At 45.4% G+C, this 23628-nt stretch overlaps 2 protein-coding genes across 8 annotated transcripts; one reads left to right on the forward strand and one right to left on the reverse strand.

Moving 5' to 3' along the window:
- Positions 1-5347: 5347 nt before the first annotated feature.
- Positions 5348-16658, reverse strand: LOC117426737 (POZ-, AT hook-, and zinc finger-containing protein 1-like). 7 transcript variants are annotated; one of them, XM_034044661.3, is made up of 6 exons: positions 15353-16658; positions 14648-14711; positions 13718-13889; positions 12963-13109; positions 9915-10112; positions 5348-8949 (listed from the first exon to the last, which is right to left on the reverse strand). In XM_034044661.3, the coding sequence occupies exons 1-6, from the start codon at positions 16558-16560 to the stop codon at positions 8510-8512; spliced, it is 2229 nt and encodes a 742-aa protein (XP_033900552.3). In that variant the 5' UTR covers positions 16561-16658; the 3' UTR covers positions 5348-8509. The 7 variants fall into 7 exon arrangements, with proteins under 7 accessions (XP_033900552.3, XP_033900551.3, XP_033900553.3 ...); XM_034044660.3 differs by having other exon boundaries at positions 13718-13952; XM_034044662.3 differs by lacking the exon at positions 12963-13109 and having other exon boundaries at positions 13718-13952.
- A 1965-nt stretch (positions 16659-18623) lies between these two features.
- LOC117426427 (developmentally-regulated GTP-binding protein 1) lies at positions 18624-23423 on the forward strand. The gene is made up of 9 exons (XM_034043970.3): positions 18624-18816; positions 19450-19573; positions 19704-19879; positions 20309-20378; positions 20708-20877; positions 21209-21339; positions 21591-21758; positions 21911-22033; positions 22457-23423. Exons 1-9 carry the CDS (start codon positions 18778-18780, stop codon positions 22554-22556), a joined length of 1101 nt encoding a protein of 366 aa, XP_033899861.1. The 5' UTR covers positions 18624-18777; the 3' UTR covers positions 22557-23423.
- The last annotated feature ends 205 nt before the right edge of the window (positions 23424-23628 follow it).

Genomic DNA, 23628 nt, shown 5'->3' on the forward strand with positions numbered 1-23628 from the left:
TATCATTTGGAATACATAAATTAAACATTCACATATTACATTTATCACCGTTTAATTCGGGTGTAGTTTGATATCCTAATAATTCAAAATGGGCATTTGGTTTATAAATGAAGTTAATAAACTCACCGTTGAAAATGATATATAACATGCTATATATAAGATATGATGCATTCAGAGTGGATTGCGCACATCGAGATGCAGATTCAATCAAATCCAAGATTGAATCCTAGATTTATTTCTGTTTCTACTCACTCACCAGATGCTGGGTTTGTTCTCACTAAAACTCCAGAATTCTAATTTTAAAAAATGACCTATAAGATGATAAATAAAATGAAAACCGGATGTGATACAACGCTGCATTATCAAGCCGATGTTGAAGCAAACATTACCTTATGAAATGTAATTAATTTGTCGATTTAGGGTAGTATTTTTGGTATTTATTTTACTGTCATTCAAGTTCCAGATTTGTATAGCAATGGTCAGAAAACTACAAGGGTCAGGGACTGATATTTTTGGTGAAAAGTAACTGCAAATTTAAATATCAGAAGCACAGTGATTGGCGATAGTCTCTCGACAATGCCTGACGAAGATCTCTTTAAATGTGCCAATAGACCCCTTCAGAAGGAAGCGCTCGGATGAAACACCCGAAAACACAAGACGCTACTGAACAGAGGGGAGCCGAAGAAGAGCCGGAGGTTCTGTACGCACACGTCAGAGGATGATTTCTGTACTGTGCTCTTAATACAAGCATGGCAATGAGCGCCACACAAATATATATATATCCTTTAAATAACTGTTGAGCTGTTGTTTGTACGCGATTTTAAACGCGTAGTTGGACGCCTGCTATATATTTGTGTTTAGTTTCCATCACACTGACTTAACCCAGAAAGCGCCATTGTCTTCATTGGAGCACAGGCTACTTTGTCATTAAAAAAAAAACAAAAAAAACGTGTATTTTAATAGAGTGGTATTGTTTCTAATCATATGTTATTAATAGTATTGTTAATAACACGTTTATAGAATTTATAAACCACTGATCTTTAGTGTTTATGTCGATCGTGAGATCAACGGTTTGAAATGTTCAGATCCTGAGATAATTTATTTCCTGTTCTCGACATAACAACTTGTTAATCGCATCATGATCTCAGCGAGTCACAGGAGAGCCCTAAACTAAAGTGTTCTCTTACATTTTAAAATAAGATTGTTGAATTGAGATTGCTTGATTTCTTGGATCATTTTTAAATGAGCAGATGCTATAAGATAAATTCTTAAGATGTGCGCTATTTTTGCACATTTCAGCAATAAAATACATATCTGCAAATCACCATTTGTAAGGCTGATGTTTGCTTAAAGAAATGTGAATTCTTTGGCAGCTTGTAATTATTTCTGCCTATTTGTGCCTAATAAAAATAAAAGAGACTCTCTTACAAATGTTACTCAAATGTGTTTGCGTCTCAGTTTGTATATATATATATATATATATATATATATATATATATATATATATATAGATATAGATATACATACATACATACATACATACATACATACATACATATATATGTGTAGTGGTTTTGTAACATTTGTTTTAATTACAACAACAGAATTTGGTGTTTCCCACACTGTGCAGCCCACGCTCCACAAGAAGATCATTTGTATATCTGCACAGTGGCGTGATTAAATCTCTATTTCAAAATAGACTGAAAAGATGTGGGCCAGTGTATTGTGGTTAGTGTGGATCCACAGCATTCAGAGGGCCAGATAGGTAGGTGCTGCTGTGCGTCTAGACTGGGGGGCTCAGACTAGTGTGCAAGTGAGTGTGGTTTCTGCAGACATGTGGAGATGTGATGAGGCTTTAAACCCACACAGCTAGCAGGAGCATATCCTGCAGCAGATCAATAACATGCTGTGTTAATAATAAGAGGGGCTAGGTGGTGGTGGGGGGGGGGGGGCTATACTGCCTGACTGCTTCCAGACTTGTGAACTCACATTATTATAAAGTCTGCACGCTCAATAACTAACCTAGGCAGGGAGCCTGACAGCAGTAAAATTGCACTCCTTAGATTACCCCTAACAGCCGATTTGTCTCCCCCAACCAAGCATCTTAACCGCTGTACAAAGAAGCCAGGCTGGTTTCCTGGAGCAGTTCTAGCGCTGTGACCTGGTCTCAGCTGCCGTGGTCAGAATCCACAGGAGACGTGCAACACTGCCTCAGCTTGCACCTGCTGTACCTGAATTTTCAAGTACTTTCTAAATCACACATGACCCTGTTTGAATAAGCATGGGGCAGAGACAGGGTTGCAGATAACCATTTTCAAGAAACACGTCAGGTTTGGATTTGAAACAGGTACACGTCTTGCCCCCTTAAAAAAAACAAAACAAAAAAACATGCAAGAAACATCTTTGCAAGCTGCAGCTGAGGTACCGAGCGTGCTAGCCTAGCATAACATTAAAATGACTATCATTTTCAATAGCAGGTACAAAAGCTATTTTGGGTTTAGATAACAATGGCTGAGAAATTCACACCTTGCACATTCACACTGGTTTGTTCAAATACAGTGGCTGTCAAATGTGGTTTACAACAACTAGCAGCTTGAGAGTAGTTCAGATTGCAGCATTGTGAACTGACATCATATTGTATAAAAACAATTCATAAAGCCTGTAGCACCGTGCTGAATTAATGAACCCCTCCTTTATAAAAATGTGCCACGCTGTTTGGTTTTGCAGTTTCTGTGCTTTTCGTAAGGGCACACAATGCATTTACCACAGTTTTCTTAATTTGCTTTCCCATACCTCTCTGGCCTTTACAATGCTTATCTATGCTTTACCATGCTTTATTACACTTTACTACACTTTTACTATGGGAGACTTTTGTAAGGGCTGTTTTTCACTAAAAAAAATCAAAATATTGCAGTTAAAAACCTTCAACTAAAATGAAGTGTGTCTAATGACTGTGTACTTACACATAGCTACAATGTTATTATGCATAGTTCCAATGTACTTCATGAGAAAATTGTTTTGCACCCTGTACGTAAGCACACACGCGTATCACAAAAGGGTGGTTAGGGTTATAGTGTACAGAAAGATTGACACATTAAATATATTGTAATAGCATTGTAATTATGTGTAAGTACACATGTGTTTACTGAGTAAATACACAGCAATTTGAGATGCTTAATGTAAATCTTGTTTTTTGCCAGCTCTGTAACATCAGCAGTTTGATTTTCATTTCACAATAAATTGGTGCAAACTCATCAGGGCGGTGAGTTCTTTATGCACGTAGCCCACGGGACGCACATTTCTTTACCGCTGCATACTTGACACGTCCCTAAATACCCACGTGTACAGAAAGTGAAAAAGAAGCTAAGCCTTATCTGACTTCAGCCAGCGCAGGAAAGTCAGCCAACTCAGACCAAAAGCAACAGCTTCGTGCAGTGCCCTGATTCCACACTCCCACGGACACCCCCAACCCAAACCTAAAGGTCACTGCCGAGGCTTTGATTTGTGATTTGCATGTCTGAGCAGGGCCGAGAACCCTCACGAAGCGCGTGAGGGATTACTGTTAACGTGGGGCAGAGACATTAGTAGTGAAACCAAATTCACGTGGTGAAAGAAAAGATAGCATGCAAGGAGCCTCAGATAAAAGCAATGTTAGAGATTTTTAAAATGATTTCATTCATGTGCTTTATTTTCAGTGGAGGCGTTGTTGCATAGTTCCAAGAAAGGCACCAGAATGGTCCTCTATTACTGAATTGATCCCTGTAGTTACTTCAAGATAACCCTCGAAACAAAGCACTCACCTGCTGACACCAGCATGAACTACGGGATGCTTGAGTACAATGATAGATGTGTAGAATGCTCTCCACTCGAGTGCACATCAAGTACTGAACCTTGAGTTTGCTTACGTCGGTATGGAGCTGGCTGATGCAGCAGAAGCCTCTACAGAAAGCGGGAGAGTTGAGAATGGAGGTTTTACAAGACAGGGCTCTCCAAACTTTAAGGCATGCGCTTTGAATAACATAATTTTCTATCCTTACTGACAGCTTGGATCTGCTCCTCCAGATGGTCAGTTTCCTCCTCGTGATGCTTGAGTTGCTCTCAAATGTATTTTAAGAAGAAACCGATTGAACAGCCGCTCGATTCCTTGTGTGCCTGAAGGGGTTAAGTAAGGATCTCCCTCCGTCTAGCTGGTAGGAATTCTATAGAGCAGCCTGGTCCTACTGCATTGCCCTTGGGAGAGACGCCAGATAATAAAAATGTCTTTTTCGGGGAATGTTATCTTGCCACGTTAGGAAGTGGTGTAGAATTGCAAGTCACGCCCGGGGCTTGTGTTCTTGCTGCCCTGTAGTTCCCAGGGGGGTTTGTGTGCTGGGAGTGAGGAATGAAGGACATGTCCCATTCCAGCGGCGTGTACGAGAACTTCTGAAACCTGCGCGTAGAAGAAGGTGAGCAACAGGGAGAGCAGAAGGATCCCGTGGGACACAAAGAGACAGCAATTTGTCCTGGAAAAACTTGTTATCCCTCAATTTCAGATTCAAGTGATTTTGCTTACTATTAACATCAATGTATTTTGTATTTTGTAAAATGTCAGTTAAAATGAATGCAATATAGATTCTCAAGTCTTTCCAGGACCCCCCTCTACACCATTACTGTTTCAATTAATATACTGAATTCTACATATCTTTAAAAAGCAGTTGTTATGGTTGATGAATGCTGCTATGTGGGATCTGCCCTGGATAGGTATTCTGGATGTGATGAATGGTGAACAACTCAGGACCCCCCCCCCCCCCCCAATTATCATGTACCCAAAGGTTGTGAGGAATTCAACACATCTCAAACCATTTCTCACTAGGTCTGGCTATTCATGCAGACAACCAACAATCACAATGCTCTAGGTTGTCCTGTGTTTCAGAAATAGTACATTATATATTTCTATAAAGAAACAGTCCAGTAGACAAGAGATTAGTTGTGCCCTCCTGACCTCCCTTTTTAAAATGTTTTTTACAAGTTTCTGCAGCTTAGAAAACAGGATGATCCCACAGTCGTCCTGCCCACACGGCTGCAGAGTCCGACGACTCCCAGTGGAGCACGGCTCAGTGCAAGGAGAGCTTCAGGTGGATCTGCAAGAAGCCAGCATGCCGAGGGGATTCCTTACAGCCTGCCATGCTCACTAATGCTGTGCTTCCAACGTTTCGCTTTAGCTCTTTCACAGTCAAGGAAAAAACCAGAGAGGGATTCTCCGCACCAGCTATCCAACGGGAGTGCTGTAGCTTTGTGAGAGATTCAGAGTTGATTTAGAAGTTTTATTAATGACCAATAAAAATGAAAAAATAAAAGCACAAACTCCTCAGATTAACACTTTGTTTATTAATTCAAACAATCTCTGTACATCAAAACATACAGAGACGACCGAGTTCAAACAGTGTACAAAACCAACACTCACCTCTAGAAAAGGTATGTATAGATTAATACAAAAACAAAGAGGAGAGAATCAAAACCTGGCTTAACAGAAACACCCAGTAAATCAACAGTCAATCAAGTTCATGTTCAGATCTTTTTTTTTTTTCCAAAATGTACATTGTGTTAGCTGTACAAAACGCTTGATTTCGAGGCTTCTTGCATATGTGCCACAGCTCCTTTCAGCTCCCTCTAGCTCTACTGCAGCCTTGCCCATTGGCTGGTTCAGATCTCAAACCCAGCGAGACCCCAGTACCCTGCAAGAGACCCTTTCTCCAGGTCACTTAAATACATCGATCTTCTGAGACACTTCAAAAAACACATGAACCCTTTCAGTCCTGAATTATTTTTTGTCAAAATGAAGTCACAGCATTCACACTCCTTTACTGAGCGTACATGAGAACAGGACACTGGACTTTTAAAGAAGAACTCTCAACGGTGCTGAGATACTGAAAGGGTTAACTGGGGTGTATACAGGGGGCGCAGATATTCCACGTTCCCGAGTTTTGCCGCGTGTTGAAAACGGCCTTTTATTTGAGTTAATTTGCCCAATTTTAAAGACATGTGTTCCAACCTGAAGCTAAACGTCATTTAAGAGAAACAGGAAAACACAAAAAGAGGTGTAATCAATAATAACATGAAAGAAGACTGCCTTATCGCCATCACAGCAGTTAAAAACACAAGCGCATCTAAGCAACAAGGTATGAGTCGACCCTGTGCAACGCATACAAGTAGACCCCAGGCTTCTCTATTTGCATGCACTGTAGTAGGAATCTGAACCTTCTGACAAGAGTTTCTGAGACTATGCATGGAAATAAGACTTCTATTGCAGAGCATTTTCACCAATTCCAGGTTTTACTATGAGCTCGATTAGAGGTAGGTCTTATTATTAAACTCTTAGTAAAACCAGGAATGGATCAAACTGCTCTGCAATGGGAGTCTGGCTTCAGAAGGTTACGATTGGGTCAATGCGCTGTACTGAAGGCTACCCGAGTCGCTGTGTGGGCAATTCTGCTGAATTACTAAATGGGATTGCTGTTTTCAGGGTCTGCACCAACGGACCAATCAGACTTCCTGCCACTGCAAAAGCAATCTGATATTTACTACTTACAGATTTTCAGAGACATGCAAACTGTGTTCAATCAAACTGATCAATGGAATTGTATTGGTCAGACCCTTCTATTCATACAGATCCACTGTTTTCTGCCCCGCTGTATAAACCCTACGAAGTTCATGACGAGGGTCACGTGGGATCCTGCCTGTACTTGAAATTACCAAGTAAGATTACAAGTCAGAGCTAAACTACATTTACTTGTTGAAATAGACCTTGTCTGCCAGTGCAGTCCCCAGGAGTAATCCATTAGGGATTTCTGTACATGCTGAATCAACGGCGGTCACATGTATTAGACCGCCTCTTTGTTACGCAACACTTGAACACTTCCAGCAGGATTTCCTCCCTGCGACAGGGAAATCTTCACAAAGACCTTCCGAACCTCATGAACAGGAGAGACGTCGCCTCCGCATCCAGCACACACCAGCATCGTGCTCTCAGTGCTAGCCAGCACAATAGTACACTTATATACGCATCTGCATTCTGCTTGCATTCGTGTCAAATCCCTGTCCAAAGAAGAGAGCAGAAAATGATTCCTACCTCCTGAAAGCGAATCACTGCCCAGAAAACCGAATTTAAAACTACAGACGCATTCTGGTCACACAGTCTTCAATAGCCAGTACCAAAAACTCAAGTACATGTAATGTACCATATTTAAAAACAAATACAAAACACATTTGTATTATTTTTTTTACTTTCCCCAATACATTAAAAAAAAAAGTATATATATATATATATTTTCTTGACAACCGTGTCGTTTGAAATTCTGCTAAATCTTCCACTAAACTGTTGCTGAGCGGGTGTAGTTCAGAAGACTCTATTCACCAGACAGTGCTGGCAGAAACATACTTCTGAATACCCTTGTATTAAACAACAAACAAACAAAAAAAAATAATCACACACATGTGTACTGTTCCTACAATACAGATGATTGTACTTTACACATTACTGTACTTGAAAGGATTCCTATAAAATGATTAGGAGAGTCTTCCGAAGCAATCTGCAAGCTTCCGCTCGTTATACTGGAATACAAACGCTACAGACATGCCATGGGGAGGTAAAGAATACTCAGTCTGGCGAGATCTCTTGGCATTTCCCGGCAATGCCAGCGTCTGAGGTCAGCGTGACGAGCCATGCACTGTCTACCAAACTACTGCTCCAGTGCAAACCTGGCTCCGCTCATTTTAGAAACCGTCCAGGAAGCACCCCCATCTGATTATTCCTGCTCTGCAGCGTGACTGATAAAGGGGAGCCCCTCGGCACAGCACTGGGGCAACTTCTGCCAAGGGTGCAGGACTGTGGAGAGGGGCAGTGCCAAGGAACACAACAGCAACTAGAGAAGAAAGCTGAACTCAAGAGAATAAATACAATTAAATAAACGAAGCCTTCAATCCCTCCTGATCTGGTGTCGGTGTAAGAGTGCGGACACACACACGCACGCACACGCACGCGCACGCACACACACCCGAGGGGGGGGGCACTGCCAGGGTCAGTACTGAGGATGAGGAGAAGAAGAAAATATACATCAGCTGACACCGGCAAAATAAAAACAAATAAATCATCCAGATTATTACATTTCTCATTACAGCACAGTACATGTAACCTTATATATGATAGGAGAAAATATTTGATATATTTGGTTTTAACAGATATATATATATATATATAATATAAAACCAAGTTGCCCCGTGACGGGTTACTGGGAAACTCTTGGGAGCTCATTGCCATCCCACACATCTCTCTCTTCTCTCTCTGCATCTCAAAGGGGGCTGTTTTAAATGATCTAAACACAGCCTCCCTTGAACTCTTCTAGCCAGTTCTGCACAGACCTCTCCTCTCGCTGGAAACACCTGCAGGATCAGCACAGTTAAATGGTGCCGGTGGTACCGAGGCCCCCCTCTCAGTTCAGCTCACTGAAACGGGGGGGTCAATCTCGGGGAGTCACTTGCCCCCCATGTTCATCCCGCTGTGCCCGGCCTCAGGATCGGTCAGCGAGGAGGCGAAAGCGGACTGGACGATCTGGAAGCCGAAAGATTCAAGGAGGGACATGTTCTGTTGCGGGGAGAAGGGGGCCAGTTCCCCCAGCGCTTGCATGCCCTTCTGGGGGCAGTGAGCCTTTTGCACGTGCTTGTTCAGGTGGGACCTGGAGCGGAAGCTGCTGCCGCAGTCCGGGCAGGTGTGCTTTTTTTCCGTCTCGTTTTTCAATTTGCCGTCGCCCTCGGACTCGCCTCCTCCTCCCGCCTCGCACTGGAACGAGAGGCTCTCTTCCTCCACCTTGTGGTGAGACTTGAGATCGCTCCCGTCAGACAGCTCCCCGAAGGAGTTGTCCGAGCTGTCCTGCGGGTCTTGGTGGGGGCATTTCTGGAGGTCCTCTTGTCCGTCTGCAGGAAAAAAATAAATAAATAGAAAAGGTAAAAAAAACAAGAAAAATGTGCGTCCCAGAACACCTTTAAAAGGTCACCCTGAAAACAGATTCAGCCAACCAGATGAATATGGACCTGCCTATGGTAGAGACACCTGTGACAGCAGACCACATATTCATCCAGACAGAGATGTGAACATCGAGGACAGATTGCATCTGCAAATGGATTAAAAGAGATCTATCATAAACTCGGTTCTGTGCTCTGGGGGGAGTTCCACACACAGCCCTCCCTACACAGCGACACCCCGAGAGATGCTGCTGAACCACACAGCCATTGAGAGAGCAAGCAGCTTCAACCATCTTCTGTGGAGCAGAGCCCTTTCCATCAGGCTTTCCATTATAGCAAAGGGGTGGAACAGAATCGCTGCACAGTAACTAACTGACAGTCCGATTGCCATGACCCTGACCCTGGCCTGGCAGACGCTGAAGTATCTATTTTAAGATCTCTGTATATGAAAATGCAAAGGAAAAGAAAATGGATTATTACTACTGCTACCAGTAGTAATAAACTGAATAAATAAATAGCTAGCAAGCAAACCCTTAAGCATGCACTGGCCACATACCCACCACAGACTGCCACTGTACAGGAATGGTGTGTGGGAGTGAACACACACTCAAACAACAGAGCGAGGTGAAGAGGGAGTTTGCACCCCGATGATCAAGGCTGGGTATCCCCTCTCCCACTCTCCCCGCTTGCAAGCAGCAGGACTTCATGTCTGATTTGCAAACCCACAGTGCAGGAGTCAGCTGCTTTCGAATCAGGACTGCATCAAAACAAGCCCAGGATCCAGTCAAACCACAGGCAGCACGACCCTAACTTCCAGTGCAATGACGACGGAGTCTCTGCAGCAGAACTGCGTGAACCAGTGCCCAGGTTTGGGCCGTGTCACCCCAGGGCTCGAGAGGCCCATCCCAGGTACTGACCTGCGTGACGCCCAGGCAGGCCGGCCGCCCGGCACTCCCAAAAATACTGAGCGCCAGGTTTCCCCAGCAACACCTCGGGCTGGAAGCCAATGGGAGGAGGGCAGAAGGGCAGCGTGGGCGGGTCCGGGGCAGGCAGCCCTCGGAAACGCACCTCTGCTTCAGGGAAACTGACCAGCAGCCTCCGACTGGCACAAAAGTCTATAAAAGAGCAGGAGAAAAAAGAAGTGCCAAAAAAAAAATAAAAAATTTCAAAAATAACCTTTACACCAGTCTTAAAATAAATAAATAAATAAATAAATAAATAAATAAAAAAGGATGAAACTTTTTCCGACTATATTAGTTGCCACGTCAGCACACTGACTGTTTGGATGTTCACTGCCTGGCCCGATTTATTTAATTGTTTGTTTTTTCATTCACTCTTCTTCACTGATGTAAAGTTCATGTTTGAAATGGTGTTCAGGTCACTTCTCCTTTCTCAGACTTTTGCCCCACTGGAGTGACTGACTGGCAGAGGAATCAGCTTGGAAGGCTTGACGGGGTTTTTAGGAACGAGGAAGTCAAAGACAGCTGGGATTGTGCCCCTGTGTCTCCCCCTCTACGGGGGTAGCAGACCCCCACCCTCCCTCGCTGGCATGCCCCCCAGTGTCGCCCACCTGCCACAATTCAGACAATCAGAGCCTCAACGCCCTCTCACAGACCCCCGTTTCTAACGTTAGCTTGGCTGGTCATTTTTAACTCAGGGCTTCCCGACCCAACGGCAGCAATTCCAGCCACCAAAGGGTTGAGTTAGTTTTACACAGACCAGATCCCAAGTCACATCAGCATTTCTAGCACCTGGTGTTGTTCTGCAAGTCATCCATTGGTACACAAACGAACACACTTCAGCAAAGCCTGAATCAAAACAAGACGGCTCACCCTCTCACACACACACACACACACACACACCCCAAGACACACACATCCCCCCCCCCCCCTCCGAGAGACACACACACACACACACACACCCAAGACACACACTCACTCACACACACACTAAGACACACTCGCACTCTCAGACACACACTCAATCACTCACACACACACACACACCCCCCGAGACACACACTCCCCCAACAATCCCCCCCCCCGAGACACACACACACACACACACACAGACACACACACACACCCCAAGACACACACTCACTCACACACACACTAAGACACACTCGCACTCTCAGACACACACTCAATCACTCACACACACACACACACACACCGAGACACACACACACACACTCGCTCGCACTCTCAAACACACACTTCACTCCCCTCTCCCCAACACTCACAAATAAAACCGCATAGTTTAAAAAACTAACAAACAAAAGAAAAACAATGTAGTTCTCTAAATCTGAAAGGTAGTAAATCAAACAGAAATCTGCCCAGTCAGAGAAACTCACAAACCGAGTTTTTGAAAACCCGCTGCATCCTAGTTCTTTGGAATGGTGCACCTACCCTGGGCTCTGCACACAGAAGGCAGGCACCAGCTGAATGAATGCAGCTGCCCAGGCTGGTAACACGCAGAGCCGGGTGCAAACTCTAGGGGGCAGTCTGCAGGTTGAGCAATCTGTTCAGTAGTTCTAGGCATGCCGGGACCTTCTCTGATTGTATTATATATTAACACTATACACAGGGATAGGTATAAAGAAGCGTGCCAGATGAAGTGGTTAAGATCTGAATTCCTGAAAGGAGAGACACAGTGACACCTAGTGGCCAGACCATAGTATTTTTTTTTTTTTTTTTTTTTAATTTCTTCTAAAGTTTTTAGGCAATGAGGTTATGACCTCCTTCATTATCGTCTCCAAAAAATAACCCACCAACACCCAAACCCCGGAACCCAAAAGCTGCTGCTCTGAATGGCAATAATATTCGAAAAAGATCCATTAGGAGAAAAAAACTACAACAGTACTACAATGACAATATAGCTCTGCATGCACTGCTAAAGCTCATGCACAGAGTCTGAGTGCGATGGAGATGAAAGCAATACACTGAAACAAAGCCATGCAGGTCACTTGGACTGTCTGCTCCAGTCACATGACACAGAGCTGCTGCTGCTGCTGCTGCCATGCACACACAGCGTACCGTACAGAACCGTTTACCTGGGGGTGAAAAGCACATGTTTGCAAACGCTTCTGCAAGCACCCACTGCTGTTCCTACATTCCAACCCCCATTCAGATGGAATCGACAGCAAAAAGAACGCACGTGTCACTAAAACACACACTGGCGTTTCTATGCGGCGGCGTTTTAAGAAGACATTTTCAGGCTCTGGTTTGCAATCTATCCCTGGTCATTTCATCAGGAAACCTTCTGCCTTTTAGAAGCTTAAAAAGGCGCAGTACGAATGCTCAGAGTATTCCCAATTAAAGGTAACTCGTTGCACGGACCGGCGATCGGGTTTAGGAACAGGGGCGATCCCTGCTTTCAAAACCCCAGGTAACCCTGTTTTCACTGAAACGCATTAGACTGTTTTTAGGTCTGGTAGAATTTGGAACCACTGCAGAGATGGTAACTTACAGTAATTCCAATCAGACTTCCGTTTCTCCAATCTTCATCTGTACCCTAAATGACATTTATGGGGGCTCCCACACGGAACCTCACAGTGTTGCGGGACACCTCTGTGAGCCAGAGGGAAACAGCCTCCCTCCCCACCCCTCAATACACAACACATGCTTGTGCACAAGTGTCAGACTTTTTTTTTTTTAATTAAATAAATTAAAAAGCGAACCAAATTATTATTTTTTTCCCCAGGACAGATCACCGGTACTGTCTGATTTTATACATATTGAATTGTTTTTAAGCAGTAAATCATGCTTATCAACGCAGCATTTTCTTGCGTCCGATTTCGCCAGCGGGTATTCTCAATGACGGCCTCTACGTGACGTGAAGGGTTGTTTTTTTTGGTTTGAAATCAGAAGTGGGCTGTTGCAATGCTTAACAGAAGCAGCAGTGATCAATTCACATGGAGCACAAGCACAGCTGGGATATCACAGCGCGGATATCTCTCTTGCCTTCGACAGCACAAGTCCTGCCCATGTGGAAGGCCGCGCCCCCGTTCTGGGGCTCATCCCTCTGCTCAGTAAAGTGGGGGCTGCCGGGGAGGGCGGCACCGTGGTGGCTTTTAACATGGACCTTTAGGTAGGAAGCAGTGGAGAAACCTAGGCAAGAAACCAGGAGATAAACACAGAGACCTTAGAGCTGGAGCAGAGGCAGAGATCGAGAGAGAGACACACACACACACACACAGAGGGGGGGGGCAGGAACTGAAAAAAACATAAGCCTGGTCCTTCTGCAGCTGAAGTAAAGAGAACCTCTCTCGGCACAGCTGTTATACTAACCAATGCAGTGTAGAGTGCGACGTGGACAAGGGACCAGAACAGAACAAACAAACAGCGACCGTCTCTCTAGCCAGCTGTATTACTTGAAAAATAACTGCATGCAAGATCAGGATTCTCCCTCAAGAGGTTTTAAACACAAAGCACGGGTACCAGCGGGCCCAATTCCAAGACTGAAGCAGTGGCACCAAGACTGAGCAGTTAAAAAGAAGAGAACATCATGCAGCTGCATTTCCACCAGCTGGCCACTAGGTGGCGGTGGTGGCGACAGGCCCGTATGCTCCTTCACAGCAGCACGCCTGGAACAAGCGTGAGTCTTGATCCGAAAAGGAGAAAGGAAATACAGCAAGGGACCTGCAAAGCCCTAAGCGCGCTTCCTTAAAGCAGCACGCTGGTCACACAGAGGGCTTGCCGGGAGCTGCTTGCGTTACCTTTGTTGCAGATGTTGCAGTAGTTGTGCGGACCCTCGCTGTGCTTCTTTAGGTGGTCCGTCATGTAGGCGGCCCGCAGGAACTTGCCACACACCTGGCACGGGATTTTATCCTCGTGGCACGCCAGGTGGGAGCGCAGCCTGTCCCTCGTGGCGAAGGAGGCATTGCAGGTCTTCAAGAGATTAACACAAAAAGCGTTATAGTCATTACTGCCATGGCCTTTCACCTCTTCAACCTGTCGTTCAGCCCAAAAGACAAAGACAGCTTGGTTATGACATCACAGTCGTAAACAAAACACAGACAACTTGGTTATGACATCATAGTCCTTAACAAAAAAAAATGTAATCAACAAACCAATTTTTTTTGGTTTAACAGAACAAAAATTCAAATAGAAAACTAGCAGATGAAAACTGTACGTTTTATTCCAATTTAAAATGTCTTTGAAGATGCTGATCAGGATGCGGTTTGTCTGCACCGCGGGGCTTCGCTACACAAGACAGAAGAGGGAGAATCTCTCTCAATGCCAGCTCGCTCGGCCACTCTGGGCAGTGATGGGGCAACCTGAACGGGAGTGATGGAGGCTGAGCATATCTCATGTTCTCTCCTGTTCTTTCACAGGAATTCTCTGCTGCAGCGTTAGCATACCAGCGCCTCTCCCCTCACTCCCCCGGACTCCAAACCCCAGTGTAACAGAGGCACAGTGTGAAGCTGCTCTGTAACCTGATCTCTCACTGTCGGGGGGGGGGGGGGATAGCTCAGCGTTTCTGAATCGCTGTGAAAACATGACCTGCTCCCACGAAGAGCCAGTCATTGGGGGTGTAATTGAAATGGCTTCTTCTGCCCTAGGGAACCATTTTGTTTCACTTAATGTCTGAAGCTGCAGCAGTAACCCCCTCTCTTGAGGAGTTCTCAGGATAAGGGGGGTCTCACCTGACACTTGTGGGGTCTCTCCGAGGTGTGCACCTGCTTGATGTGTCCGTTTAGGTGGTCCGGCCTACGAAACGAGGAAATCAATCAATAAAAGCACATGGATAGGTGGAGAGACAGTCTAAACGGAATCTGTGTGTACACCTTGCTGGTGTGCAGCGACCCCGATCGCAAACGCGTGACAGGACAAGATCATCACAGAGCACTGGAACACTGAGCCACATTTACTGCGAGCTGCAGTCCATTTCACAAGACCTGCCCTTCTGAACAGAACTGCACAAGGTCTGCAGAACACGCAAGAAGTATAAACAGGCATGGCTGAGAAACACATGGAGTACACATTGAATTTATAACACTGCAAATACAAGCTGGCGTGCTGTTATAACGGAGCCTTTGTCTCATTTGTACTGCTTTCAGCATTTTCAAAACTATTAGCCTAAACTATTAGCGCGCATCACTTCCATAGAGCAGGGAGCAGGCAGGGAGCGTGCGGAGTCAGCCAAACTGCCTAAATCCTGTGAATTTGGAGATGTATAAACTATGGGATGGATTTTCAGGGTGATTTATTTGAACCTGCAAATGAACCATCTGCACAGCTGGGATGAAATGGACCTGAATCTATTCGCTTTGACACAGACACTCAGCATGTCAGGAATGTGAGTGAGTGAGTTTGTTTTTTCCCCGAATACAAGCCCATCAGTGTCTTACCTGGAGAATCCTTTGCCGCAGGTCTGACACACGTAGGGTTTCCCGACCGAGCCGTCGTGAGACCGAACGTGGTAAGACATCCGGTCCTTCCTCTTAAAACGCAGCCCGCAAACCGGACAGGCGTAGGGCTTCTCCCCGGAGTGAGAGAGCTTGTGCCGGTTCAGGTGATAGACGTCCCGAAACACCTTCCCGCAAATGTCGCACCCGACGTGCCTCCGGGTCCTCTCCCGCTTCCGAGTGCCGTCTGCGACCCCGATGTGGATCGGAACCCCGTTTTCTCCCGGCCGCGGTTGCTGCGTGGCGGAGATGCCCATGCTGTGGAGGCTGATGCTGGGAGCGCCGTGCTGGGCTTCGTGGTTCCTGAGCCGAACGCCGTCGGTGAACAGCTTTCCGCAGAGCCCGCAGGGGAAGACCCCCTGCTCTTTTGAAACGGTTGGGCCGCCGAACAGCATGGGATCCACCGCCGGGATCTTCTTGGGTCGCCCTCTGCCCCGCTTCCCTCCCGCTCCAACCGGAGCGGCGCCGCTCGCCGCGTTTTGAAACGGATTCGCCACAAGCAGCTGCGGGGACGTCACGGGAATCCGTTCAGCCCCCTGCAGACCCGGGGGTATCGCAGATGGGCTACTGTCTGTCAAGGAAAGCCCGCCGCTCGCTTGGGTGTTGACGTCGCCGTCGTGCGCCTGTCCATTGGTCCCGAACACGGACCCATTTGACATGTCCAATGGAAACCCCAGATCGGGCGCCCCGGTTCGGAGCAGAGCGAGATCACCCCTAGCCGGCGGGACCAGAATCTGCACATTGGATTGCTTGATGACCTCCTGGCATATCCGAATCACGGACCTCATCAGAAGAAACTTGGCGGCTGTCATTAGCTCTGGGAAGCACTCGAGTCTGACGACAATCTTCGAAGTGTACGCGAAGTCTAAAATGTCCTTAAAAACTTTGGCGCTGATCGTGTGCATCTCCAGCTCTTTGGTCTCGCCGCCCCCTTCCGCCTGACAGCTGAACACCGACTCGAAGTACTGGCTGCAGGCCGCCAGCACGGCTTTGTGAGCCGGGAAGCTGTCTTCCCCGACCCGCAGGATCACATCACAAAACCTTCCTCCATTTTTCCTCTGGTCGTTGAGGTTGTGAAGCATCTCGTCGCTGTGTTTACTCACCTGGTAGGTGTACGAGGAATTCCACGGCTGCTCCGAAATGCGCTCCATGGCATTCGTGCAGAGTCCTCGCAAAAAAAAATAATAAAAAATACAAATTCAATTACAGTCTGACACCAACCCCCGATTCTTTGCACTCAAAAAAAAAAAATTGGAGAAAAATGGCAGCCCCCCAGCTTCCTGTGAACTTTCACCTTCCATTTCAAGGGGGGGTTGGATTAGCGTGGGGGGGGGGGGGGGGGGGGGGCTGTTGTTTATTTTTCATTATTTAGCAGCGCGTGTCGTGCGCCGCATTTGCAAGAAATATAACTTCACTTGGAGTCACAGTAGACGAGGGCGCCTGCCTTCCAAGCAAATGCGTTTTTTAAAAAAAAGGTGAATATTTTTTTATTTTTGTCTGTACTATAACCCCCCCTCGCTTCTACACAAAAGCACATTCCAGTCTTTTCATAGCCCCCCCTCCTCGCGCTCCTCCTCTGACAGCCCCCCCTCGGTACAACACTGTTAGAACACTAAGCTTGCACCACTAGCACGGGAGATGTGTCATGATATATTCATTACACAGGGATTAGTGATTGATCATCATCAGTGCTTATTTATTTACACAAATCAAAATGGTGGGAAAGAAACAGTTTGTACCAGACATACAGTCTGCCCGATATTCTGCCATTACTCCCTATTACTATTATTATTACTATACACACACTCACTCAGACTACAAAGTAAGATTTTTCCAGTGATAAAAATAAACGAAATGCAATGATCATCATGTGTACCTGCATCACGTCTCAGTGGTTGCAGTACAATTGAACACACACGCACAGAGCCCTGAAAGAAACCTCTCCGCTTTCGGTTTAAAAGCATACTGTTTTATTATTATTATTATTATTATTATTATTATTATTATTATTATTATTATTATTAATACAGCTTGTAGTTCTGTCTTTCTCTTGTCAGAGTGCTTTGGGTTATGTATCTCTGTATGCTACGCTTGGTACACTTTCTCTAAGCCTGGATGAAGTTCTCATTTGAAAGTGCCATGCAGTGCAAACGGTGTGCTTCACGTGGTCCTGCACATTGCTGCTGAAACAATACGCTCTACGCACATTTCTATAATGAACAGCAGCAAATGCATTGCTAACTTGGTACCGTATTGGTGTATAGATGGAACAGTACACTGCCCCCGAGTTACAGTGTGTCACAGCATGTAAAAACACAGCAAAGTGCAGTGAATTCTCAAACTATACCGGGGCAGTATTAAATTCAGTTCCTCCTGAAATCCAGTGCCCCCTGTTTGTTGTGCGCATGCGCTCTACAGTCTTGTCACAAAGCGCGTTCCCGGCGATTTTGAATCTTCCGCGGACACGCGCAGAGCTTGTCATTCATGTTAAGAGTCCGCGAACTCCGGACACTTTCAATGACTCCACAAAAATAAACAACGTAACATCAAAAATAATGCGTTTTTCCGTTGAAATGTAATATTTATACGTTTTCTAAATAAACAGCACCTATAAACACTGCGTTGCCCATAATGTGACTCTTATATGAAGAAAACAAGGGTTCTCTTTCCAAACCGTATTTCATGGGGGACTGAGTTTGATACCACACCGGTCAAAACCACGGTACAGTGCACTGGAAATTCAAGAGTAAAGACTAAACACATTTCAAACTAATAATACTACTAATAACACACGCTGTGGGTTAAATTCATCTGATCATGTATTACTTCTATGTATTGTTATCGCAATTTGTATATTTTACTTATAAATATATGAAATGTATGTATAAGAGCTGCATTATATAAAATGCATGGTGTTATATGTAACAAGTATCGTTAAAAGATATATCAAAATAAGACATCAAAAAAACATAGACCTGTTTTAAATTCACGCGTGCGTTATACATTGTGATGTCATTAGAACACGCAGTAGCGTCATTTATTATATTCTGTAGAGCATTTTATTATCAAACTCTTGCGCCGTGCGGTATATTCAATAGCACCCCGCTATCCCCGCTTCAGACAGACGGTTCGGCGGTCTCACTGCAGTAATCCCGCCACACCACAAGGGGCGGGTTTTTAAAACTCCCGCCTCGTCACCCCCTCGCCTCTTCTTCTCGCGAGGACTCGCAGCGTGCCGGTTTTTTACCCAGCGTGAGGGATCGCGTTGGGGTTTAGTGGTCTGTCACGCCTCTGAATTAAGACAGTTGTAATTCAAAAACAATTTAAACGATTCGACACCGTACGGAGAGGACCCGAAACCCGCCGCCATGAGTTTGCTCGCTAAAATAGCTGAAATCGAGTCCGAGGTAAGGAAAATAAACACAGTGTGGTCACGCTGTACCGCACGACACAGGCCCGCTGAAGCAGGTCTGACGATGTCGTGAAAAAAAACAAAGCCGTTTGTAAGATGCGGACAGAGCACACGCCGTTCATTCACAATACCGTTAGTAGCTGTCTGAGCTGTGGTGATCCTGGTATTAATGAGCTCGTAACTGTCTTGCATTGATATAACACGGTACGGTATATAACAGCTACGCAGGCTGCACTGTAGTATTGTCTGATAGCTGCATCGCGCCGTACAGGTAGTACAGACTGTAACTATTTTTTTTTATTACCAGTTTCAAACATCAGTAAATGCAAACGTTAAAAAATCAACCTGGATATTAAGAACCAGGGAGCAGGGTTGGCAATAAGACTCCCATTGCGTAGCATTATCACCCATTCCAGGTTTTACTTCATTAACCACAATGTTATGCACTCAGGTGTGTCTTGTTAAACTCACAGTAAAACCGGGAATGGATCAAACTGCTATGCAATGGGAGTCTTTTTTTCCCCATCCCTGAACTGGAGAGCATTAGTAATACATGAGTGTTTGATTCCATGCACACGTTTCACAATGGTTCCAGTTTTAACTGCAGTGTCTTGCTCCCCTCTTGCAGATGGCTCGGACCCAGAAGAACAAGGCCACCGCTCACCACCTGGGGCTGCTGAAGGCTCGACTGGCAAAGCTGCGCAGGGAGCTCATCACTCCCAAGGGGGGCGGTGGAGGGGGCCCAGGGGAAGGTGAGAACGCAGGGCTGGAACGAAGCGTCTCGTTGCAAAGCAGCGACATCCCATCCAGGTTTTACTGTGAGATTTGAATATCTCCTGTATGGAGTAGGCATCGCTGATTTCTTTCTGTTGTGTCCTGAAGGTTTCGATGTAGCGAAGACGGGCGATGCCAGGATTGGGTTTGTGGGCTTCCCTTCTGTGGGTAAGTCCACGCTGCTGAGTAACCTGGCTGGGGTGTATTCAGAAGTGGCTGCGTACGAGTTCACCACCCTGACAACCGTGCCAGGGGTGATCCGGTACAAAGGAGCCAAGATCCAGGTACGGGACTCCTCAACCCTTAGCCAGCGAGGTCCAAGACTAACGTTGCATGTTTGTGTAGGGTTGAACTACCGGTACAGGAATGCACAGGCCAGCAGTCTAAACAAAAGAGCAGTGACCCTTTTCTTTTGTTGTTAGTCTAACTGAATTCTGGGTCCAGTAGTATTGTGTGTGTGTGCAAATGACTCTTATCACAGGGATGGAAAACAAGACCCATTCTGTAGCTGTTTGAGCCATTCCAGGGTTTACTGTGAGCCTTCAGACCCTCCTGAGCTTTCCAGTAGGGCTTGCTCAGTCGCTTAAGCTCAGAGTGAAGCATGGAATGATTCAAGCTGCTGTATAACAGGAGTCTATCAGTGTGTTTTGTAATCCGTCCTTGCCTAGCGTTAATTAAACAGTGCCACTGTGTGTCTTTCCTGTTTTTTGCAGCTGCTCGATCTGCCCGGTATTATTGAGGGAGCCAAAGATGGCAAAGGAAGAGGCCGACAGGTCATTGCTGGTACGCATCTGCTTATAAAACACTTCGGGACACAGCCTGCTAAACTTAGCATGGGCTTCAACTAACACTGTAGCAAGTGAAGTCATGAACAGCAGTTTTCTCAACTAACAATACAGCAAGTCAAATCATGAACAGCAGCTTTCTCAACTAACACTACAGCAAGTCAAATCTTGTGTTTTGCTGCCCACACCAGTATTGTAAGTTAACCACTACCAGGCTGTCTTGCGGTCTGCTTTCTTAACTTTAGCCGACGCCTTCAGAACACGATGTCTTCAACTCCCGGGCTGTTCTCTCGAATGTCTCTTGTTTGTTTCTGTTTCCACCCACAGTGGCTCGAACCTGCAACCTGATCCTCATTGTGCTGGATGTGCTGAAGCCACTGGGGCACAAGACTCTGATTGAGCATGAGCTGGAGGGCTTTGGGATCCGCCTCAACAAACAGCCGCCCAACATTGGCTATAAGAGGAAGGACAAAGGAGGGATCAACCTGACTGCCACGGTGAGAGGGACTAGCCCTGCTGGCTACATAGAGAGATCCATATAGATCATCACTGGAGCTACACCCTTTATAAAGCCTAAGCAGCTGGCGTGGCATATGCATCTTATCCATCTGCGTGCCCTGGAAAACAATCGTGGTTTATAATTCCTGCATGAAATGCTCTGATTGATTTAGAGGTACTTGAGGACTGCATTAGCCGAGGTTCTTGAAGGATTTGCTCTTTTTTCATACAAGAAACTTGCTTGAGTACCAGTGACCCCGCTACAGAGGTACTGGACTTGCCCAAAGTTGTGTTTGACGAGCTGTTGTGTTCTGCTGCTCCTTCCCTCAGTGCGTCCAGAGTGAGCTGGACTTGGAGACTGTGAAGAGCATCCTCGCGGAGTACAAGATCCACAACGCTGACATCACGCTGCGCAGCGACGCCACAGCGGACGACCTCATCGACGTCGTGGAGGGAAACAGGTGCGCTGATACTGGGACCCATTCAGCACACAGGCATGGAAATGAGACTCCTGCTGCACAGCACTTTCACCACTTCCAGGTTTTACTACAAGCTTGATTAGCCACAGTGTACAGGTAGCAAGCTCATGTGTCCTATTAAACTCATAGTAAAACAGGAATAGGTCAAACTGCTATGCATTTGGAGTCTTATTTACATGGATGGATGTAGTACAGATAACAATGAATTTGATTTCTTTTTTTTTGTTTTGCAGAGTATACATCCCCTGTATTTACGTACTCAATAAAATCGATCAGATTTCAATAGAGGAGCTTGATATCATCTACAAAGTCCCTCACTGCGTCCCGATCTCTGCTCACCATCGCTGGAACTTCGACGATCTCTTAGAAAAACTCTGGGATTACCTTAAACTTGTCAGAATGTAAGTACTGTTGCGGGGGGAGGGAGGACTGAGCATGTTTCACCTGATGTTTGTACAGGTGCAGCTAACATAAAATAGCATTGCAATTGCAATTTCAGCAAACAATTGTGCGTGGAATTGACCCTGTGTGTGTGTTTGTTACCTTGTTTTAGCTACACCAAGCCCAAGGGCCAGCTGCCAGACTACACCTCCCCAGTAGTGCTGCCAGTGGAAAGGACATCTGTGGAGGATTTCTGTCTAAAAATCCACAAGACACTGATCAAGGAGTTCAAATAGTAAGTATTTATATAAATAAAATGTATATAAAAAAAAAAATTACTGTTTACTGAAGTGAGTCTTTGAGTCTTGCTGCAGTGCATTTGGTAATTTGAATGTTCCTTTTTTAAATTGGGTGGTTTCTGTCAACCACATCGAGAGGATAGTCTTCTGGGATTGCATAGCAGTGTGATCCAGTCCTGGTTTCACTAGGAGTTTAATAAGACACACCTGAGGTGTTACCTGCACACGCTGGGGCTAATCAAGCTCGTAGTAAATGGACTGGGTGACACTGCTTTGCAATAGGAGTCTTCTTTCCATCCCTGGTTTTCAGATAACGAAAATGTATTTCCTGGCACAATGACAAGTGTTAATGTCTGAATCCAGTGTTGCCTGGGAGGGTTGTAAAACCATGCCTAAATATATCTCTCTCTCCCCGCCAGTGCCCTGGTTTGGGGGTCCTCTGTGAAGTACAACCCCCAGAAAGTTGGAAAGGATCACGTCATGGATGACGAGGATGTAATCCAGATTGTCAAGAAATAAAAAGCAGAGGCTAAGGGCCGGCCCTTTCACATTAGGGTTCATTAGTGAGCCAGGGTGTGAAATCCATGCCTTGTCTCTTTAGCGTTCCCATATCAAAGAACAACCCGGGAGAGCCTCTCCAGCTCAGCTGAGAGACCGCTTCTGAACCCAACTTGTATTAAATGTTTCACACAAACCTGTATGTGAACTGAACTTGAGATCAACCTTGTGTGAAAGGGCCCTGGAATAATGTGAGGCGCACCCTCCTCAAAGCTACACCTCCCTCCTCCTCCTCCTCATCCTCCTAACCCTTTGGAAATTCACAACCTCAAAGACAGCAAGGCTAGCTGTAATAGAAACTCTGACTATGAAACCCTTGCTGAAGTGCCCGTGTTCATCTGCATGGGGGGGGGGGGGGGTTGTGGTTTTGAAGGGAACAGAATTTTGAAATTGAATAAACAAACAAAACCATTTTAATTGCAGAAAAATACTTGGTGCTCTTGTGGTGCTGTACGTTACATTTGGTGTAGAAATCAGGGTTTCCTTCCTTTCCTTTTAACATTGCAAAGCGAGGAAGAAACACTCCTCCCCACCCTTCTAAAAAATGTAAATATTCAAATATTAGATTTGCTTACTTTTTAGGATTTCTGTGTACGTTTCATAAGAGTACCAAATCCCACTCACGCGTGGTCAGTGATTGAGATTAAAGCACCCCCATCCCATTTTAAATTGATCTATATATATATATAAATACTGTGTATTTAGGGCACCACGAGAATGGAAATGTACCGGAGCAATGTTGTCAAGTGGCTGTCAGTATATATGATGCATACTGACTGCAATTCATTCATTTCATTAATGTAAAACTATTAAAAATTGAACAATTAATGTTAGTGATTGTGGACTGATTTCATCCTGCTATGACATATTACTCATAAGCAAACTGTTAATTTTGGTTAATAAAAAAAGCCCCTACAAGTTATTGCCTTTTAACCAAAATTATACAATGAAATGTGGACACCAGTTCCTTAAATAATAAGCAACATCTAAAACATTTCTCCAGATCTGCATATCTGTGGCCATTCCATCACAA

This window comes from Acipenser ruthenus, chromosome 11, assembly GCF_902713425.1.
Source record: "Acipenser ruthenus chromosome 11, fAciRut3.2 maternal haplotype, whole genome shotgun sequence".
Lineage (NCBI taxonomy): Eukaryota > Metazoa > Chordata > Actinopteri > Acipenseriformes > Acipenseridae > Acipenser > Acipenser ruthenus.

Coding starts and splice junctions, on each gene's coding strand:
- LOC117426427 (XM_034043970.3), top strand. CDS start 18,778: ATGAGTTTGCTCGCTAAAATAGCTGAAATCGAGTCCGAG. Junction 21,340..21,590: donor GACGTCGTGGAGGGAAACAG/GTGCGCTGATAC, acceptor TTTGTTTTGCAG/AGTATACATCCCCTGTATTT. Junction 21,759..21,910: donor TACCTTAAACTTGTCAGAAT/GTAAGTACTGTT, acceptor ACCTTGTTTTAG/CTACACCAAGCCCAAGGGCC.
- LOC117426737 (XM_034044660.3), bottom strand. CDS start 16,560: ATGGAGCGCATTTCGGAGCAGCCGTGGAATTCCTCGTACACCTACCAG. Junction 14,712..15,352: donor TGCGGCAAAGGATTCTCCAG/GTAAGACACTGA, acceptor CTCGTTTCGTAG/GCCGGACCACCTAAACGGAC. Junction 13,110..13,717: donor CTGCAACATCTGCAACAAAG/GTAACGCAAGCA, acceptor TTTCTTGCCTAG/GTTTCTCCACTGCTTCCTAC.